Source organism: Herpailurus yagouaroundi, unplaced genomic scaffold (genome assembly GCF_014898765.1).
Source record: "Herpailurus yagouaroundi ecotype Mexico unplaced genomic scaffold, PumYag 188, whole genome shotgun sequence".
Classification (NCBI taxonomy): Eukaryota; Metazoa; Chordata; class Mammalia; order Carnivora; family Felidae; genus Herpailurus; species Herpailurus yagouaroundi.
The window spans coordinates 8,733,280-8,751,132 of NW_024412419.1; the positions used below are offsets into that span (position 1 = coordinate 8,733,280).

The window sequence follows — 17,853 nt, forward strand, 5'->3', positions numbered from 1 at the left end:
CGCGAGATCGTGACCTGGCTGAAGTCGGACGCTTAACCGACTGCGCCACCCAGGCGCCCCTCCCCGCGGTACTTCTGGGGAACCCGAGGCTCAGCTGCGTGCCTGGGGTCTCCCGGGCAGTTGGAGGTGAAGTCAAGATTTGACAAGCAGGGATTTCTGGGTCGTGTGCTTGGCACTTTGCCATCCTGAACGGACCTTTGAGCATGGTCGCCGTTGACTCCAGCAGCCTTCTCAAGGGCTTGGGAGGCTTGGCTGCTTTCGTTCTCTGGCCCACGAGGTCTGTAGAGGGGCCTAGCGAGGGGAGTCGGTGCCCTGGCTCCCACGAAGAGGCCACGCCAGGGTTGGGAACTGTGCTTTCCCACCGAGGCCCCGGGCCTCCCTCTCTGCATGCCGTCTGCTCTTGTCCTCACCGCGCCTGGGCCCCCAGGAACCTCTGCTACCATGGCGGCTGGGGAGCCCTTGGCCTTTGCCATCGGAATAGCTGGGTGTAAGTTTCCAGCACTGATAGCCTCTGGCTGGGCGATTCGGGGCAACTGATTTCAACTCTTCGCGTCTCTGTTTCCTCGCCTGTAAAGCTGGAGCAGATCTTTTCTAATTTGCAGGGTGATTGCAAGAGTTGAGTATGGTGCCAATAGCAAATACTCAGCGCTCACTACCTGCCAGGCACTGTTTGGCACACTTCTTTGAAATCCTGGCTTTCTCCCAGTGGCTCTGTTATTGTCCCCTTTTGTAGCTGAGAAAGCTGAAGCATAAGGGGTTCAGAAGGTTAAGTAAGGTCACTCGGCCCCGGGGGGCAACCGGGCAGGGGATTCAGACCCAGGGCAGTGGGCTTCAGAACTGTGCCCCTAAGCCCCTCACCATGCCACCTCACCCACAAGAAAGGTTTTGTGCTGCCCCCGACTCTGGAGGGCCTTCCAGACCACGCTGGCTGATGTGAGCACGTAAGCAGTGAGCCTCACGAGACCAGAACCCATAATTTCCCCCGGCATTATCCTCAGACCTGGGGAGCCCCAGGGCCCTGGGTGACTGCGTGCCCTACAACTGTCCTGAGCGTGTTTGGTGCAAACCCGACCCTGGGGGGTGAGGGTGTGGGAGAAGGGAGGCGGATCAGCCTCGGGTGCACTCCTGGGATGCAGGGGCCCCACTGGCCACTCCTGTCTCCCTGGTCCTTCATTGACCCGGGCTGTGTGCTCACTGGAGCAGGAGTGTGTGTGCATGGGTGTGCGTCCTCAGTGGGAAGAACCACTTGTCGGCTAGTTGGTAAAAATGGAAGAGAAGTAATTTCCTGCTAAGCGGGGCTCCTATGAACTGACTCTGTGCTTCCCCTTTTCTCTCTCTCTGCTGCCAGGACCAGCCTCTGAGCACCCCTCACTTGCTACGGCCGTGGGTCCAGCTGTTTTCAATGGCAAAGATTCTCCGAAGCACCAACAGCTGGTGAAGAACGACCTATCGGCCATGCCACGGCCCTCGGCATTAGGTAGCATCGCCTGTCCTTGGGGGGGGGGGTCTTGCTTTTTTATAGGCCAGGCTGTTGTGGGGGCTGTGGGCGCCGCCGTACTGGGGCCACTGAGCCTCACGGAGTGGGTGTGGCATGGAGAGAGAGTCGGGACAGGCCGGCAGGTGCCTCCCGGGTCCGTGGGGCTGTGCCCAGGCCCTGGTGTGGGTGGGGCCGTGGCTTTGTCGGTCACCGACTTGGGTGATGGGTGTATGGCAAGAAGCAATGGGAGCCCCTTGTGAGGTGGGCGGCCAGTCTTGTGGGCTACACGTCAGGAGGGCTGTGAAGTCCTGGAGAAATAGGGGGCAGTGTGGTGTCATGGGAAAAACACGGGCTCCAAAATCAGATAAATACGAATTCGAAACTCAACTCTGTCTCTTATTGGTCAGGGGGATCTTGGACAAGCCTTCTGGCTAAATTGTTCCCTCATCTGGAGATCAGAATTCTGCATTCAGGGCAGCTGAGAGGGTCAGGTGAGGTGCTGTATGGAGATTCAGACACCTCTGGCAGCTCACTGAGTGACCATGCCCCCCTCGGCATCATCACTGAGCTCCTTTGCAGGGAGGACTTCCTGGAGGAGGTGACAATCGAGCTGTACCTTAGAGCTGGGGAAGCATGAGAGGCGGTGAGGGAGGAAGCTCAGAAGAGGATGAAGAGGTGCACGAAGGGGTTACACAGACCTTCTGCTGGAGTAGAGGCCGTGGAGCCTCTGACTCCGAGCTCAGTGCTTGCCCCTCTGGGCTCTCAGGAGCCATTTAGTAAGCCAGGGTTACCTCTCTCCCCACCCTCCCTGCACGCAGCTGATTGGATTTTGGCATCCAAGACTGTCCAACTGGAAGAGCCCATAGTAACTCTCTGGTCCCACATTCTGTTTGGTAGAGAAGGGAAGTGAGGCCCAGAGAGGCAGCCCAGGCCTAGAGGCCAGGCTTCCCTGCTTCTGTTACATGGCCGGCAGAGGACATCCCTGGTAGAGGACCAGTGTCCCCTCCCTGGTGGAAGGACCAGTGTCTTTTCTGAATTGGACCTGACACTCCCCAGTCCTAACCAGCGTGGAATCCGAGGTCCAGCCTCTGTCCCTCCTCTAGCCGCTCCGGGCTGTGACTGGTGTTTCTTGGCAAGGTGCTGAATTTAGGGTGGCCCCGTGGCCGACGACCAGGGCTCTGGGATGGTGATGGCAGCCTTGCACTGTGGCACCTGCCCGGCCTGCGTGGAGGCCTGTATACGTCTAGCCTTTGCCCGGGCAGCAGGGCACGGGGCCCCACTCCGCGGTGAACGAGGAGCCGTGTGGGAAGTAGAATGCCCCTAGTCCCTGGCAGCCCTCGAACCCTTCTGGAATCTGGCCCCAACCAACCTGAGGAACCTTATTCATTCCCCACTGTTTGAGACCGCCACGCTCCAGGAGTGCCCTCCCCTTCCTGTCCTCACCCCCTGGTCATGCACTGAGTCCTGACTGCCACTAAACCTGCCTTTCAGGGCTCAGCTCAGCTGTCCCCTCCTCCTGCAGCGGGGGTACTTTCCCTGGTCTCAGTTCCGTGGCCATCCGTGTCCGTCAGGTACCGAAGGTCCTGAGAGCAGGGCCAGCGTCCTTCCCATCTTGGGGCCTTGGCACCTGGCCACCCGGGACACCTTCACAGACTGAGACGGCACAGCCGAAATGTCAGAGGTCCTGTGCCTTCCCGCCCGCTCTGGGGAGAGAGGAAGCCCATGTTAATCAACTGCTCCTAAAACGGCAAGAGGTGTTGAATTCGGGCTTGAGGGCTGTCGCTCAGTGGTCCTGAGTGGAAAAGTCCTGCCCCCTCACGGGGGGTGGGGGGGGGGTGTTAGCAAGTGCCTAGGATCCTTGCTTGGTCCACACAGGGGGGTCTGGGTGCTACGTGTCCTGGAGTGACATGGAAGTCTACGTAATAAAAACTCGCTCACCCAAAATGCCAAGGGGTGCCCCCCACCCCGATACCAGGAGACACCGCGAGGGCTGGTCCACATTGGCACCCCAGGGACGACTCCCAGTGACATCACTTTGGGAGAGTCGAGCTGGGTCCAGCAGAGCGGTGAGGGCTTGTGTCCCAAAGGGGGAGGACATCTGTAGACCCTCCATCCTTAGTATCGAGGCCTGGCCCCTCTATGGTAGCTGAGTGTGGTTTTCAGAGGCGTCTTGGTCTCTGTGGGGCGCCTCTGTCTGCACCTGAGGACAGATGTGTGGGCAGAAGGTAATAGAAGATAAACGGAACAGCGGTTATAGTAGTTGCCTCAGGTGTTGCCGGGAGGAGGCGTGTCTAAGGAGCCCGCCGGCTCGAAAGCTGTGTAAGCCACCTGTTTTCTGTTTTCACTTTTTGTTCCCTTTGTTCATTTTTGATCAGTCTAAGGCGGAGTCAAGCCTAATTTTACCACCTTTAAGAGACTCTGGAGCAAGACCCTGCAGGGCGCTTAAGCAAAACCAGGGTGCCCACGAACGGTGGCATTTTCTCATTCTTGTTTCCAGAAGTCTGGTTCTGTAGGTCAGGGTGGGGCCCGGGAGCGGATGGTTTTAGCAGGGCCCTGCTGCTTCTGCCCAGCTCCTTCTCAGGCCAGATTTGTAGGAACCTTGCCCTACACCGTGGTTTTCAACCCTGGTTGTGAGTTAGGGTCACCAGGGAGCTTGGAGTCACCACGGTGCCCGGGGCTCCCCCAGACGCGGGGTTCCGCTTTACCTGGGATGGGCTTGCGTCCAGGCACAGAGAGCTTTAGAGGTTTCCCAGGGGCGTTTAATGTGCAGCCACAGCTGAATGTGTACTTCTAAACGTAGGGGAGATTTTGAGTCGGATTGCTCAAACGAATGTGGTAACCAACTCTGGATATTTTGAATAACCCAGGAGCAGAGCGTGAGTCCCACACATGCTGTTATCTAGAGTGGGCGGGGATGACTCGTTAACAACAGCAGGTACCAGCCTCTGTTCCTGTTGACTTCTTTGGTCTGAAGTTAGTGGTCAAGGCTGGGGTGGGAGAGGAACACTGGTAGAGCGGTCCTGCCCCCAGGTGGTGAAACTGTGTGGTGGTTGGTCAAACGTGACTGTGGCTTATCCCAGAAGCACACGGGCATTCACGGGGCAGTTTAGAGGAGGAGGCGAAGGAGGATGTGATCTTGGGGGCTGCCGGCCAGTGGGCCCCAAGGCTGTGCTTTCGCTACATTCTCTTTAGTCTTCGTGAAACCACCTTTAACAGCAGGGCTTGTGACCCCATGTTAAAGGTGAGGGTGTGCTAAGGGCTCAGAGATCAGGCCGAGGCACTTGCCGGGTTTGGAACGAAACGTTTACTGAAATGGACAGGATATTTCCTCATGCCCGGATGCTTCCCTAAACAGCTAACGACCCTCGTAAGGCTCTGATTTTTAAAAAATAACAAATACGTGCTCTCCAGAGCAGGGGGAGTGTTTGGAAGCTCATCCTTAGCGAAAGCCTAATCCGTACTCTGAATGTTGTCTAGGTATCTTATCAAACTCTGGGCCCCCGAAAAAACGCCACAAAGGGTGGTCCCCAGAATCTCCATCAGCGACAGACACCGGCTACGCCCAGGGTGGTGGGAACAGAGCTAAGTACGGTAAGTGACGGCAACGTTGCCAGAAACCCGAGACTCGGGGACCCGTGGTGGTGCTGCTGCTGGTGGGGCGTGGGCATGTGTGCCCGTGTGTGTGCTTCCGCGTGAATCGGCGAGGATGTTCTGGGGGGCAGACTTGGGTATAACAGAGGGTCTCTTTCTCGTACGGTGGGGCTGCTCAACCAAGCCCAGGCTTCCTGTATGGCAGTGAGCTTGTTCCCTGACCCTAAAGGAATTTAAAAGGGGCTTGCCTGCCACGTGGCAGGGAGACTGAAGAGGAGGGGACTGGGTTGCTTGGTGGAGAAGATTGGATCAAGCGACTCTGAAGATGCTTTGACCTCAGGAGTCTGTGATTCCAAGACTTGGGGGCTCCCACAAGTAGGGGTGAGGGTCAGATTGTAGCAGATTCGCAGGCCGGCCTGACATCAGGTCTGCCAGAGGTGGGTGGTTTGTTTGGCCTGTCTTCCTAACTCTCCTGGCCTGTCCCTAGAGAGCGCAGGCATGTCCTGCGTGCCCCAGGTTGGCTCGGTGGGACCAGCGTCGGTCACCTTCCCCGTTGTGGCCTCTGGAGAACCAGTGTCCGTCCCTGACAACTTGCTGAAAATATGCAAGGCCAAGCCGGTGATATTTAAAGGCAAGTACAGCAGTGGGACAGGTGGTGGAGGTCGGAGAGCCTGAAGGGATGAACAAGGGACAGGCTGACTCCAAGGGTGTCCCCCTGAGAAAACTCTCAGACCCTTTCCAGGGCAATGGAGGAACTAAGCAGACCAGTCACTGGTGTTGCCCCTGGTCAGATGCCAAGAGTTCTAGGGCTTTTCACAGCTTTCCACGACAAGCCCAAGTGGAACGATTCTGTTCTGTGATATGCATCTGTTCATTCACTCGCTCACGCTCGCTCACTCATTCACTCGCTCATTCACTCATTCGCTTACTCATTAGCTCACTCACTCATTCATTCACTTACTAATTCGCTTACTCGCTTGTTCACTCCTTCGCTCACTCATTCACTCGCTTGCTTGTGCATTTGCTCATTCACTCCTTCGCTCGCTCATTCACTTACTAATTCACTCGTTCGCTCATTCACTCGCTCATTCACTCATTCACTTACTCATTTGCTCACTCACTCATTCACTTACTAATTCACTCGCTCACTCATTCACATGCTCATTCACTCATTCGCTCACTTGCTCATTCACTCATTCGCTCACTCGCTCACTCATTCACTTACTAATTCACTTGCTCACTCATTCACTCACTCGTTCACTTGCTCATTCACTCATTGACTCACTCATTGGCTCATTCATTTGCTCATTCATTCATTTGCTTACTCTTTCGCTCACTCATTCACTTACTAATTCACTGATCACTCATTCACTTGCTCGTTCACATACTCATTCACTCGCTCATTCATTCATTCACTCGCTCATTCACTAGCTCACTCGTTCATTCATTCACTCATTCGTGCCATAATGACAGGTCCAGTACAAAGCACCAGGGAATGGAGACCGATCAGTCAGCCCCTTGCTCCCAGGACCCCTGGTCCGGTGGATTGTCCTGTGTCATCCTCTGCCACTAGTACATTTTGACTATGCAATCTGACTTTGGCCGAAGACGGCCACGGTTGCCACATGGAAGCAGGAAACCTGACTCCATCTGTTTTGCGACAGTAGGTTAACGTAGCCTCCGTGGGGGCAGACTTGCCGCAATAAGGAAGTCCCCTTCTAGTGAAGCAGGAGAGGTTGAAATGTGAAGGTCTGGCGGGACTCGCGTGATGATGACGGTCGCCGGGGCCGTGTGGTAACACACACACACACACACACACACACACACACACACACACGCACGTGCGCCTCCTTCCTAAAGAAGCTGGTACAGCATCTAGCATCGTGTTTGGAGACACAGAGGAGAGAGGGTCGTAGGCAAGTGGGAGGTATCTTACCGGTAATTAAGAAATAAGAGAGGCACTGCTTTTTTTTCCTAAAAAAAAAAAAAATGGACAGGGTCTTTAGGAAGAGGGGTGCAGATCTGGGTTTGAACTGAGCATGAGTCACGGCCGGTAATCCCATCGGGCCCTCTTGGCTAATTGAGAAGAAGGTCAACGTGCAGCGGCGTTGCATGCAATCTGTGCACGGCCATTACGTGTCTGTGAGACGCTGCGAGAACGCGGGGATGAGAAGACAGAGCACGGTGGCGCCACTACGGGCAGGGTGGCATCTGTGCCTCCCCCGAGCCAGGGGCCTCAGAGGAGTCGGGGTGAGGGTCCGGCAGACCCACCTCTGACGACCTCAGCTATAGACCATCCTCCTTATTCCTCAAGGTCACTGCACTTTCTGCGCGGTTTAAGCCACGCACTCTTTGTGTGTGTGTGTGTGTGTGTGTTTTTAAACATTTATTTATTATTGAGAGACGGAGACAGAGCATGAGCAGGGGAGGGGCAGAGAGAGGGGGAGACACAGAATCCAAAGACAGGCTCCAGGCTCCGAGCCGTCAGCACAGAGCCCGATGTGGGGCTGGAACCCACAAACGGCGAGATCATGAAGTCGGAAGTCGGACGGTTTACCGACGGAGCCACCTAGGCGCCCCAGCCACGCGCTCTTTGTAACATGCCTGCTGTCCTGGGTCTTCCCGCCCCCAGCCCACCTCATACCCAAACCCCACCTGCGCCTTAGGACCCAAACCCATGTGCCTTCTCCACGAGGCTGCCTTAGTTTCTTTCTCCTGGGCCCCAACGCAGTTTAAGCCATAATGCTCGCAAGCCGTGGCACCCCAACTGTGGTCCTTGGTCCAGCAGGTCCAGCATCGTCCAGGACCTGTTAGAGAGGTGAATTCCCAGGCCCATCCTGGAATCAGAATCAGGCCCCTTTTCCAAATCAGAAGCTGTGCGGGAAGGCCCAGAAGGAGCCTGGGGGACCCTCATGCACCCTCAGGTTTGAGACGCTGTTGTGTGAGGATGTGAACTGTCTCGGGCGTCAGATTTCCCCAGAGCCAAGCATGATGCCAGCACGTAGCACACAGCGGGCATTCAGTGAGTGTGTGTTTGGTGAATGAGTTCAGACCAAGCACAGGATGGCGCGCGTGCATCTGGCGCATCCAGTTATCTCGGCAGCCCCATGAGGGCTGCGTGTCTTCGACCCATTTTACAGATGTGGAGACTGAGACTTAGAGAAGTCCCACTTCCTGCGCAGGGCTACACAGCTGATGCCCAGCGCGGAGGAGAATCAGTCCGGCCAGGCTCTTCTGACGCTGAGGGTTCTCGTCGGAATTGGTCTCCTAACGTGTGCTAAAGCATTGGTCGGGTTCCGTCAGTATCTGGAGCCCCCGGTCTGCACAGTGACTCGTTTTCCTCACTCAGCCTGCCAGAGAGTCCTGGGAGGATGGGAAATAGAAGCCAGCACGGAGGAGTCAGGGAGGGGCAGGCTGGCTGGCAGGGGGGGCAGCAGAGTGCTCACAAGAGGCATTCTGTAGTCAGCGGGGCGCCTGTTCGGCTTTGGGCGCATCTCTCTGGGCCTCAGCGAGCTCACCTGTGAACCACAAGGGTTGGACACGATGAACAGGCAGACGCTGGGGCCCTGGTCAGTATTCAGAGCAGGTGCACTAGCTCAGCAAGGGCGGGAAATCTGCGATCCACTCCCTCCTCCCTCCTCCCTCCTCCCTCCTCCCTCCTCCCTCCTCCCTCCTCCCTCCTCCCTCTCCCCGAAGAGGGACGTGTGAGTCAGCCCAGGGGCCTCTCGCCTGCCCGCTTCGGCTCCCTCGCCTTCGGCGTGCGCGCTTGTGGGGGCCACGTGTGCCCCATGCCAGCCGCCAAGCGGACGTGGTTGCTTCTTCCGCAGGCCACGGGAACTTCCCTTACCTCTGTGGGAACCTGAGTGACGTCGTCGTGAGCCCCCTCCTGTACACGTGCTACCAGAACTCTCAGTCCATCTCCCGGGCGTATGAGCACTACGGGGCCTCGGCGATACAGCCCATCTCCGAGGAGGTGCAGCTCCTACTGACCGTCTACTATCTCGTCCAGCTGGGTGAGCCTCCCTCCCGCCGCGTGGGGCCCATTGGTGCAGCGGTCGTGGCCCGAGGCGGCGTGTCAGCCCGGATCCCTGCCCGTCACTTGGAGCCCTTGAGAAGCCACGCTGGCTGGCCGACAGGAAGTGCCGGGGACCATCCTTTCTCACCACCCACATCCCATCCACCGGAAAGCCCTGCTTCATCCCAGATGCGGCGTCCCCCACCCTCCTCCGCCACACCCCTCCCTTGCCAGGGTGCGGCTCTGCCCCCCATTCTGCACAGCTGTTAACGATTGTGAATCTCATCGTATCTGTTCTCTGCTGGAGCCCCCCGGGGTCTCCTATCACACACTCAACCCATACCGGTTCCAGGGTCCAAGTGACCAGGCCTCCTCCCACCTCCGCTTCTGCTCCAGCCCTGCCGTGCCCCGCGGCAGACCCGTCTACCCCCGAGAAACGCCCCTGCCCAGGACCTGTCCTCTGAGTTTTGGTTCCTGTGTCACCTCAGGGAGAACCTTATCACCATATCTAAGACAGTGCCCCCTCCGCAGGCCCCTGGGAGTCTCTCTCCTCCGTATCTTGCCTTTAGAGCACCAGTATTTGCTCGCTTTCCGTGCCTCTCCCCGGTTAGGATGTAGGGTCCGTGAGACCAGGAACGTTGATTTAGTTCACATCTGCGTGTCCAACAGCACCTGCACTGTAGTTGGCCCTCGACTGTGTTGAAGGAACAGGTAAACATGGACGCAGAATCCCGTGAAAGCATTTCAGGAGAGGGACCAGTCGCCTGAGTCAGTGAGGCCAAGAGCAGAGTGAAGGCTGATGATTGGCCATTGGGTTTGGGCACATGGGAGTGACAGGCACCCTCGGTGGTGGGTGCGTCCGAGGAGTGTGGGGGACAAAAGCCGTGCTGCGGTGGATTGGAGACAGGGGGCAAGCGCAGGGAGCATAGACAGCTCTCCCAAGAGCTCGGTTTGGCGATGGTGATTCCAGAAGGGGGCGTGGGCTCAAGGGGAAAGATTTCAAAGATGGGAGGCCTAACGGCTAATCTGATCAAATCTTGGCGTAGCCTCGTGCGTGTGTATTGTGATCCCGTGTTTCAGATCAGGAACCCGTATCGTAAGATAGCTCTGGATCCGGGCTGGCGCCAGGTGGAACCGGAAGGGGGCACGCCTTCCGAGTCCAGGCGTGGTGCCGTTTCCTCCAACTCCCCCAGATATAAGATTTGGACAAACACGCCAGAAAACGTCTAGGAAAGAAAGGCTGACGGTATTCAGTCTCCTAGGCGTCAGACCCACAAACCAAGTAACGTATCTCTCGAATTGATGACGCAAGCGTGGGTATCCAGTGGGGCTAAGGGTGCAGTAAAACCAGTGTCACACATGACTTAAAGTCACCAGTAGGTAGACGCAGGTAGGCCCTCGGGGCACAGTCTGACGATGTGTACAGGTTGGCCCCGGAAGCCCAGTTTCGAGACTCCGGGAAGCTAGGTTCTACGCATAAAGACGTGTACTGTGAAAGCGCTTGCAGAGGTGGCTACGTGGCAGCAAAGAAAGGATCGACAGTGGAGACACCGCTGAGTAAACGGTGGAGCCTCGTAGGAAGGGACTTTGCGTGGCCAGGGACCGTGCTGGGCGCGGACCGCAGACAGCGCGATGCGTGGTTACAGCGAGACGGTAGGGAAAGAGGAGGAGCCCCGGAGTCGTAGGCTCGCAGTCTTGCTGCTATTTAACACCCGCGCGTGAAACCCAGACTGAGGAACACGCAGAAAGAGCTGTGGCCCCGCTAGGCTGGGGAGCTTCTGGCCGCGCGGCTGCCCTCCCTGTACCTCCCCGCGGTCCCTGAGACGATCTGGCGTTGGTGACGCGGACTGTGTTACTTTCGCGTTTGCTTGCGCGCGGCTCCCCAGGATCGCCCCCTGCGCTCGGGGTGGGGACCCGGGGGCCGGCGCCCAAGCCTCTCCTGCCGTCTTGTCGTTGCCAGCAGCGGACCAGGTGCCCCTGATGGAGGACCTGGAGCAGATCTTCCTGCGCTCGTGGCGCGAATCGCACCTGACCGAGATCCGGCAGTACCAGCAGGCGCAGCCGCAGCCCTGCCCGCCCGCGCCCAGCGCCGTGGCCCCCGTCACCTCGGCCCAGCTGCCCTGGCTCGCCGGCCTGGCCGCCAGCTCCTGCAACGACAGCGTGCACATCATCGAGTGCACCTACTCCCTGGCCGAGGGCCTCTCCGAGATGTTCCGGCTGCTCATCGAGGGCAAGCTCGCCAAGACCAACTACGTGGTGATCGTCCGCGCGTGCCGCAGCCCCGCCATCGACTCCTGCGTCGCCGTCACGGGTGAGCCCTGCGCCTGAGATTGGGGGCAGCGGGAAAAGCAGCTGCGTCTGTTTCCCGGCTCCCTTCCTTTGCAGATCCGCGCCTTTTGCCTCTCGTGGCCCAGGGTCTGTAGCAGCGGTTGGTTAGTGCTCAGCAGCCCCCTCGATGTGCGCCGCTTGTGCCCTGGCTGGCGTGTTGAGTTAAAATTCTTTCCTCCTCCGAGAGGAAGGTGAGCATTCCGCCTTGCCAAACCCTAGAGAGGCTGGGCAACTCTGGAGTTAGACCGGGTGGAAGGCCTGGGTCCATGCACCTGATGATGTGATTGGTCCCTTAACGACTCTGGCCCTCACTTCCTTCAGCTAGCTAATGGAGAACAAAAACCCCAGCGATCTCATTGTCTATGTGGACTCATGCGTCAGTGAACTAATAGGGTATAAAAACATTTATTGAAGTCCTACTGTGTGCAGCCACGGTTGTAGGGACCGGAGATTCAGGAAGGAAGGTAACGAGGTCCCTGCTCGCCTGGAGCGCACATTCTGGTGTGGGAGGCAGACACCAAAGCCAGTGCAGAAAGTGACAGGTGGACAGGTGGAGGGGCCCGGGGTCGGAGGATCCCATTTGGGGAGCTGGTTATTAAGAGGGGTCAGGAGAACCTATCTAAAGAGGGGATGTTAAGAGCAAGGGCCTGAGAGAAATGAGGCAGCGGTCGATGTTGCCTCTGGGGACAGCTGCGGGGGGGTCCCCCCCACCCAGGACCACATGGCCACAGGCCGTGCCTGGCATGTTGCTAGTAAGCAGGAGGCCAGAGCAGAGGACGGGACTAGGGCGTTGTGCGGGGGCCCTGACGGCCTTATCAGAGCTTTGGATTGTTCCCTGTGTGAATTGAGAGACCGTTGCACGATTTTGACCAGAGAAGGGCTGTGACCTGGCTTTTGTTTTGGAAGAATCAATGACCTATTTGGGTGTGGAGAGCCCCCTATTTGGGACCCCTATTTGGGTCCCTGGGGAGGGGCTGGATTCATCCAGTGCCCAGTGTGGGCGGCCGGGGCTGGGCTGGGGGAGGCTCAGAGGAGCGGCCTGATTCTGGGTGTCTGTGGGGTGGGTACCTGTGGGGTTTGGGGTGGGGGGGGGACGGGGGGGGCCGTGTGGACTGTGTGGGAACACCCCGAGGGCTTTGGCTGTATAGCTGATGCAGACACCATCCGCTGAGATGGCAGGAACTGCAGAAGCATTTCTGTTTTTTGAAAACATTTATTTTAGGGGCACCTGGGTGGCTCAGTCGGTTAAGTGTCCATCCAGCCCTTGGTTTTGGCTCGGGTCATGATCCCACGGTCTGTGGGATGGAGCCCCTTAGCCGGGCTCTGCGCTGGCAGCACGGAGCCTGCTTGGGCTTCTCTCTGTCCCTCTTTCTCTGCCCCTCCCCTGCTTGTGTTCTCTCTCAAAATAAATAAATAAAATAAAGAAAAATTGAAATTGTCCTCGTGGAGGGAAGGGGTGGCAGGGAGGTCGTGCTGGAATCTCAAATTCTCCCGCACCAGCCCGGCCCATGCTTCAGATGTTGCGGTGGCCTCGTGGGTGGGCAGCTGGGTAGAAAGTCCAAAGTTCAGGACAGAGATTAAGGGGTAGTCAGCACGTTGGGGGCCTGAGAGCCCAGAGGTGATGCCAGGACCCATCCGGTGAGTGCGGAGCGAGGGCTGTCTGAGGTCCCGTCCCGTGAGGGGAGGAAATGGAGAAGCAGACCTGAGAGTGGAAGGAGAGAATGTCCTGGAGGCCGAGGGGTGGAGGTGGGGGGGGGGGGGGGGGCGTGGCTTGATTCAAGAAGGGAGAGGCAGCGACTGGGCCAAATGCTCCTGTTTGAGTCCGAACGGGCTCCTCCCTCTGTCCGCTGCGTGGCCATCGGTGATGCGGACACAGCGGTGCTGGTGGATGAGGGCGCCACTGGATTGGGCTCAAGAGATGAGGAGCAAAGAAGCAAAGGGAGACAACCGTTTTGAGAAATTTTGCCTTACAAGGAATAGAGAACAGAGATAATAATTGGAGGCGGAACGGGATCAGGTTTTTGTGGTGGTTCTGAGTCGCGCGGTGTATGTTTGGCAGTGGGAAGGATGCGTCACAGGTGGACAGGTGGCGGGGCCCTGGGATGCGTCACAGGTGGTCGCTGTGTCCTCCAGCAGGAGACAGGGCCAGGGCTGCTGCGCACAGTGGGTTTACGGGAGTCGAGTGGGCATGACCGTGGTCTTTTCTCCAGCCGCGTCTCGCAGCTCCGTAAAGACTCGGAGCAGGAAGGGGGTTTGATGCAGAGGGTGGAGCACGGCTGTGGGGAGGGACGTTGGGACTGAGTATTGCTGGACGCGGGCTCTCCCTCAAGAGAGGGGGACAAGAAGAGAAAGCAGGAGCACGTCTGGGAGGCTCTATGGATTTGAAGAGCGGGGGAGTTTTTGGAGTGTCAGAGGTGGCTGGGGAGCAGGCTGCAGGGAGTGGAGGGTGCAGAGGGGCGGGGTTATCAGTGGTGACCACGCCCAGGGCAAGCCCCTCCTTGCAGGAGGCAGAGGGGCGGAGTTATCAGTGGTGACCACGCCCAGGGCACGCCCCTGGTTGCAGGTGAATGAGTGGAAGCAGGGGACAGCTCCCTGGAGGAGATCGGGTGTGTCAAGCAACTTTTATGTGCCAGGCTGATCTTTGCGTACATTAATGCAGTGACCTCATTAATTCATTGACCTCATTAGTTCCTCTCCCAGAGCGATAGCAATGGCTAATTATTTCCCAGCTTCGTCCTGTTAGTTAAAAAGAACACGGAATTCCTAAGTCTAGCATTTTCTTAGGAAATTGAAGGAGATTAAGGGGTAGTCCGCACAATTGAAGTGTCATGAATACAGGGGCGCCTGGGTGTCTCAGTCGGTTAAGCGACTGACTCTTGGTCTGGGCCCAGGTCATGATCCTACTCTTCGTGAGTTTGAGCCCCACATCGGGCTCTGTGCTGACAGTGCGGAGCTTGCTTGAGATTCTCTCTGTCCTTCTCTCTCTGTTCCTACCTGGCTTGCACTCTCTTGCTCTCAAAATAAATAAACACTAAAAATAAAAGAATCCTTCTGGCTTCAAATTTCTCTTTGAAAAAAAAAAAGAAAGAACAACTCATGAATACAAACAGATTTCTCGACTTAAATGGGACTATTAGGATTTAAAACATCACTCTCGGGGCGCCTGAGTGGCTCAGTTGGTTAAACGTCCGACTTCAACTCAGGTCATGATCTCATGATTTGTGGGTTCGAGCCCCGCATCGGACTCTGTGCTGACTGCTCAGAGCCTGGAGCCTGCTTCGGATTCTGTGTCCACCTGTCTCTCTGCCCCTCCCCCACTTGCGCTCTTCCTCTCTCTCTGTCTCAAAAATACATAAACGTTCAAAAAAATAAAAAAAAAATCCCTCTTAACACTGTTGAATGGTATTCATAGATCTTCGTGGGTCAGTTTGTCAATTTCAGAATAATTTTTGGCCAATCACTATACTCCTGTTTTTTAAACTGTTTAAAAAAAATCCCACAGGTGTTACTTGTTTTAAGCCTGAAGTTTTCATATCTTTTTATTTACTTAAAAAGTATATATTGTTGCTATGCACTGCCCCAGTTATCCATAAGCATTCTTGATCCTAAATTCATTCTCTGTTTTTTTTTTTTAATTTTTATTTTATTTTATTTTTTTCAATTTTTTTTTTCAACGTTTATTTATTTTTGGGACAGAGAGAGACAGAGCATGAACAGGGGAGGAGCAGAGAGAGAGGGAGACACAGAATCAGAAACAGGCTCCAGGCTCTGAGCCATCAGCCCAGAGCCCGATGCGGGGCTCGAACTCACAGACCACGAGATCGTGACCTGGCTGAAGTCGGACGCTTAACCGACTGCGCCACCCAGGCGCCCCGTTTTTTTTTTTTAAATAAATTACTTATGTGATTTGAGTAGCACTCTCAGAAATAAACCTGGTGGCCTATTGTGCCTCAGGGATGGACTAAGCATTTTTATAAACAGTGCCTGGTTTACAGTCCTCAGGACAGTCCTGAAGTGCTGTCATTCCTGTGTTTCAGGAGGCGAAACAGGGCCAGAATAGTTAAGTATCTCAGGTTACACGGCTACTAAGCGGGAAGAGAGGTTCCGAGGCCAGTGTTCTGGGTTTCCCCTTTTGTTCTCCTGTTAATCTGGGCCAAGATGCTTTACCCCATTTATTCGTTTAACCAACATGAACACCTGCTCTTGACCAGGCATGGTGACGGGCTCGCGGGAGAGAGAGGAGACAAACTGTCGTCCCCGGGCTCACGTGCTGATTCTAAGTGGAGGGGCCCAGTGAGGGTTGTTTGTTTTCCAGGAAAATACCAAGCCCGAATTCTTTCTGAGAGCCTCCTCACCCCAGCGGAGTACCAGAAAGAAGTCAATTACGAGCTGGTTACCGGGAAAGTGGACTTGTTGGGGGCGTTTTTCAGCACCCTCTGTCCAGGTAAGCCCGTGGGGAGACCGGTGTAAATTCATGAGCGGGAAGGGCAGACGCAAAGACTCAGAGGTGAAGTCCTCTCGGAGGGTGTTCCCTGGGACCTGCCGAGGCTGGCCTGGATTTGGATGTTCAGGCCGGACCCTCCGTTGTCTGTATTAGCATTTACAACCCTTTCTGTGGTGGTTTCTGGCCGGCCATCTTCGTGCGCTGACTGTGGGCTCTCCTAGGTGGGGGGGGGGCTTTGTGGTTTCTGGTTTTGGGGGCACACGAGGGTCTTGTGCCTCCTCTGTATTCCCTGGCCCCGTGCACGCCTGTTCCCCAGCTCCCCCTCCGGATAGCTTGCGGCTTCTTGCTGGAGCAGTGCCTCAGTCCATGTGTTCTATGCTGTGAGTTCTGTGCCCTTCACCCCTCTCTGCCTGGCTCCTCACCCCATTTCCTCCCATAAACTGTCCCGGGCCACCCCCCCCCCCTCCTCTAGGATGGGCTCAGACCCCTTCCTCCTGTCCTTTAGCATCTGGCTCTTCTGTCCTGGCACCTACCACATCACCGTGCCATTTTCTCTGACTGTTTGCCTGCCTTACGAGCCGTGGGCTCCGGGGCTGGATGGGCCCTGGCTTCTTTATTTCCATTACCCCAGGCCCGGGACAGCGCCTCATACCTAGTAGACGTTGCATGGATATTTGCCGAATTTCACTGGGATGGAAAACCCATTTCTATTTTTCTCTCTGTTTTGGGCAGAGGGGGACATTGACATTTTGCTGGACAAATTTCATCAGGAAAATCAAGGCCATATTTCGTCGTCACTTACTGCCTCCTCTGTCACCAAATCAGCATCCCTGGATGCACCGGCATGCACAAGTGAGTGACGCCAGGAAGCCAGCGGCCAGGGTCCGGGCTAGTGAGCCAGCGGCCAGGGGACGCCAGGGGCTGTGAGGAAGCAATGTTAGAGACGCATCCGGGAGGCAGGGCATCTTCTTAGCATCAAACTGGACTAATATATAATTTTAATTGTAGTCTTTAACACCAATAGTCTCCTCTTACCCTGAAATGCACACTTTTCCTGAGATAGTGCATTGCTCTGTGTTGCTTTCCAGCTTATCAGTGCCTTGTTGAAATAGTTTATTCCTCCCAAGTTCCCGAAGAGCTGTGATAGTTTCCTTCCCTTCCAGAGAACTTGCAGCCTCTTCCAAAGTCCAGTTTCGGTGTCACGTTCCCTGAGATGCTGTCTTTGTCCCCTTCGGGTACAGTAGGTCACTGCCTCTTGTCCCCTTCGGGTACAGTAGGTCACTGCCTCTGTGCTCCCTGAGTGCTGTTCGTCCTTTTATTATTAAATTACAGACAGTGTGAAATGGTACATAGCCCAGAGCAGACACCGGATAAATGTTGGTGTGTTTCCCCCTTTGGTCACTTTGTGCACTAGACAGGGGCCCCCTGCGTGACTCCCTAGCTCTCTGCTCTTGAGTGTACCTCGCCTTTATGGGGGCTCTGGTTCCAGGTTACAATCTGGAGCCCCACCACATCCGGCCTTTCCAGCTGGCCGTGGCTCAGAAGCTCCTCTCCCATGTGTGTTCAATTGCGGATTCCAGCACCCAGAATTTGGACTTAGGATCCTTCGAGAAGGTGGACTTTCTGATTTGTATTCCACCTTCAGAAGTGACCTATCAGCAAACCCTGTTCCGTGTCTGGCATTCAGGTACTGGGCAGGGGGGGACATTCAGGGGACACGTTGTGACGGCTACATGGAGAAGCTTTTATCCCCTTAAATTCAGATTTGGATTTGAAATACCAGTCTTTGCCTCCCAAGTAGATAGGGCAAGTATTATTTACCCCCGTTTCGTAGATCATGAAACAGACGCTCAGAGATGGCAAATTGCCCAAGATTTTAAAATCCATTAAAGCCAGAACTATGACTTGAGTTTCCACTCTGTCCCGCTCAGGTCAATGACCTGTGTGTCGATATCCTGCTTCAACTTAATGTATTCTCCCTGTGTTTTCAAGGGGATG

The 17,853-nt window shown here is 55.9% G+C and overlaps 1 protein-coding gene across 9 annotated transcripts in view; it reads left to right on the top strand.

The window, feature by feature from the left end:
* Nucleotides 1-17,853, top strand: part of GREB1 (growth regulating estrogen receptor binding 1) — a 147,569-nt gene that overhangs the window by 89,181 nt on the left and 40,535 nt on the right. For 8 of the 9 annotated variants that reach the window (XM_040496093.1, XM_040496096.1, XM_040496095.1 and 5 more), the window contains exons 7-14: nt 1,349-1,477; nt 4,955-5,068; nt 5,556-5,699; nt 8,896-9,081; nt 11,044-11,394; nt 15,727-15,855; nt 16,588-16,707; nt 17,345-17,542. In XM_040496093.1, coding sequence (XP_040352027.1) covers nt 1,349-1,477; nt 4,955-5,068; nt 5,556-5,699; nt 8,896-9,081; nt 11,044-11,394; nt 15,727-15,855; nt 16,588-16,707; nt 17,345-17,542 — 1,371 coding nt within the window. The remainder of the gene's footprint in view (nt 1-1,348; nt 1,478-4,954; nt 5,069-5,555; nt 5,700-8,895; nt 9,082-11,043; nt 11,395-15,726; nt 15,856-16,587; nt 16,708-17,344; nt 17,543-17,853) is intronic. The other variant, XM_040496090.1, reaches the window with a different exon arrangement.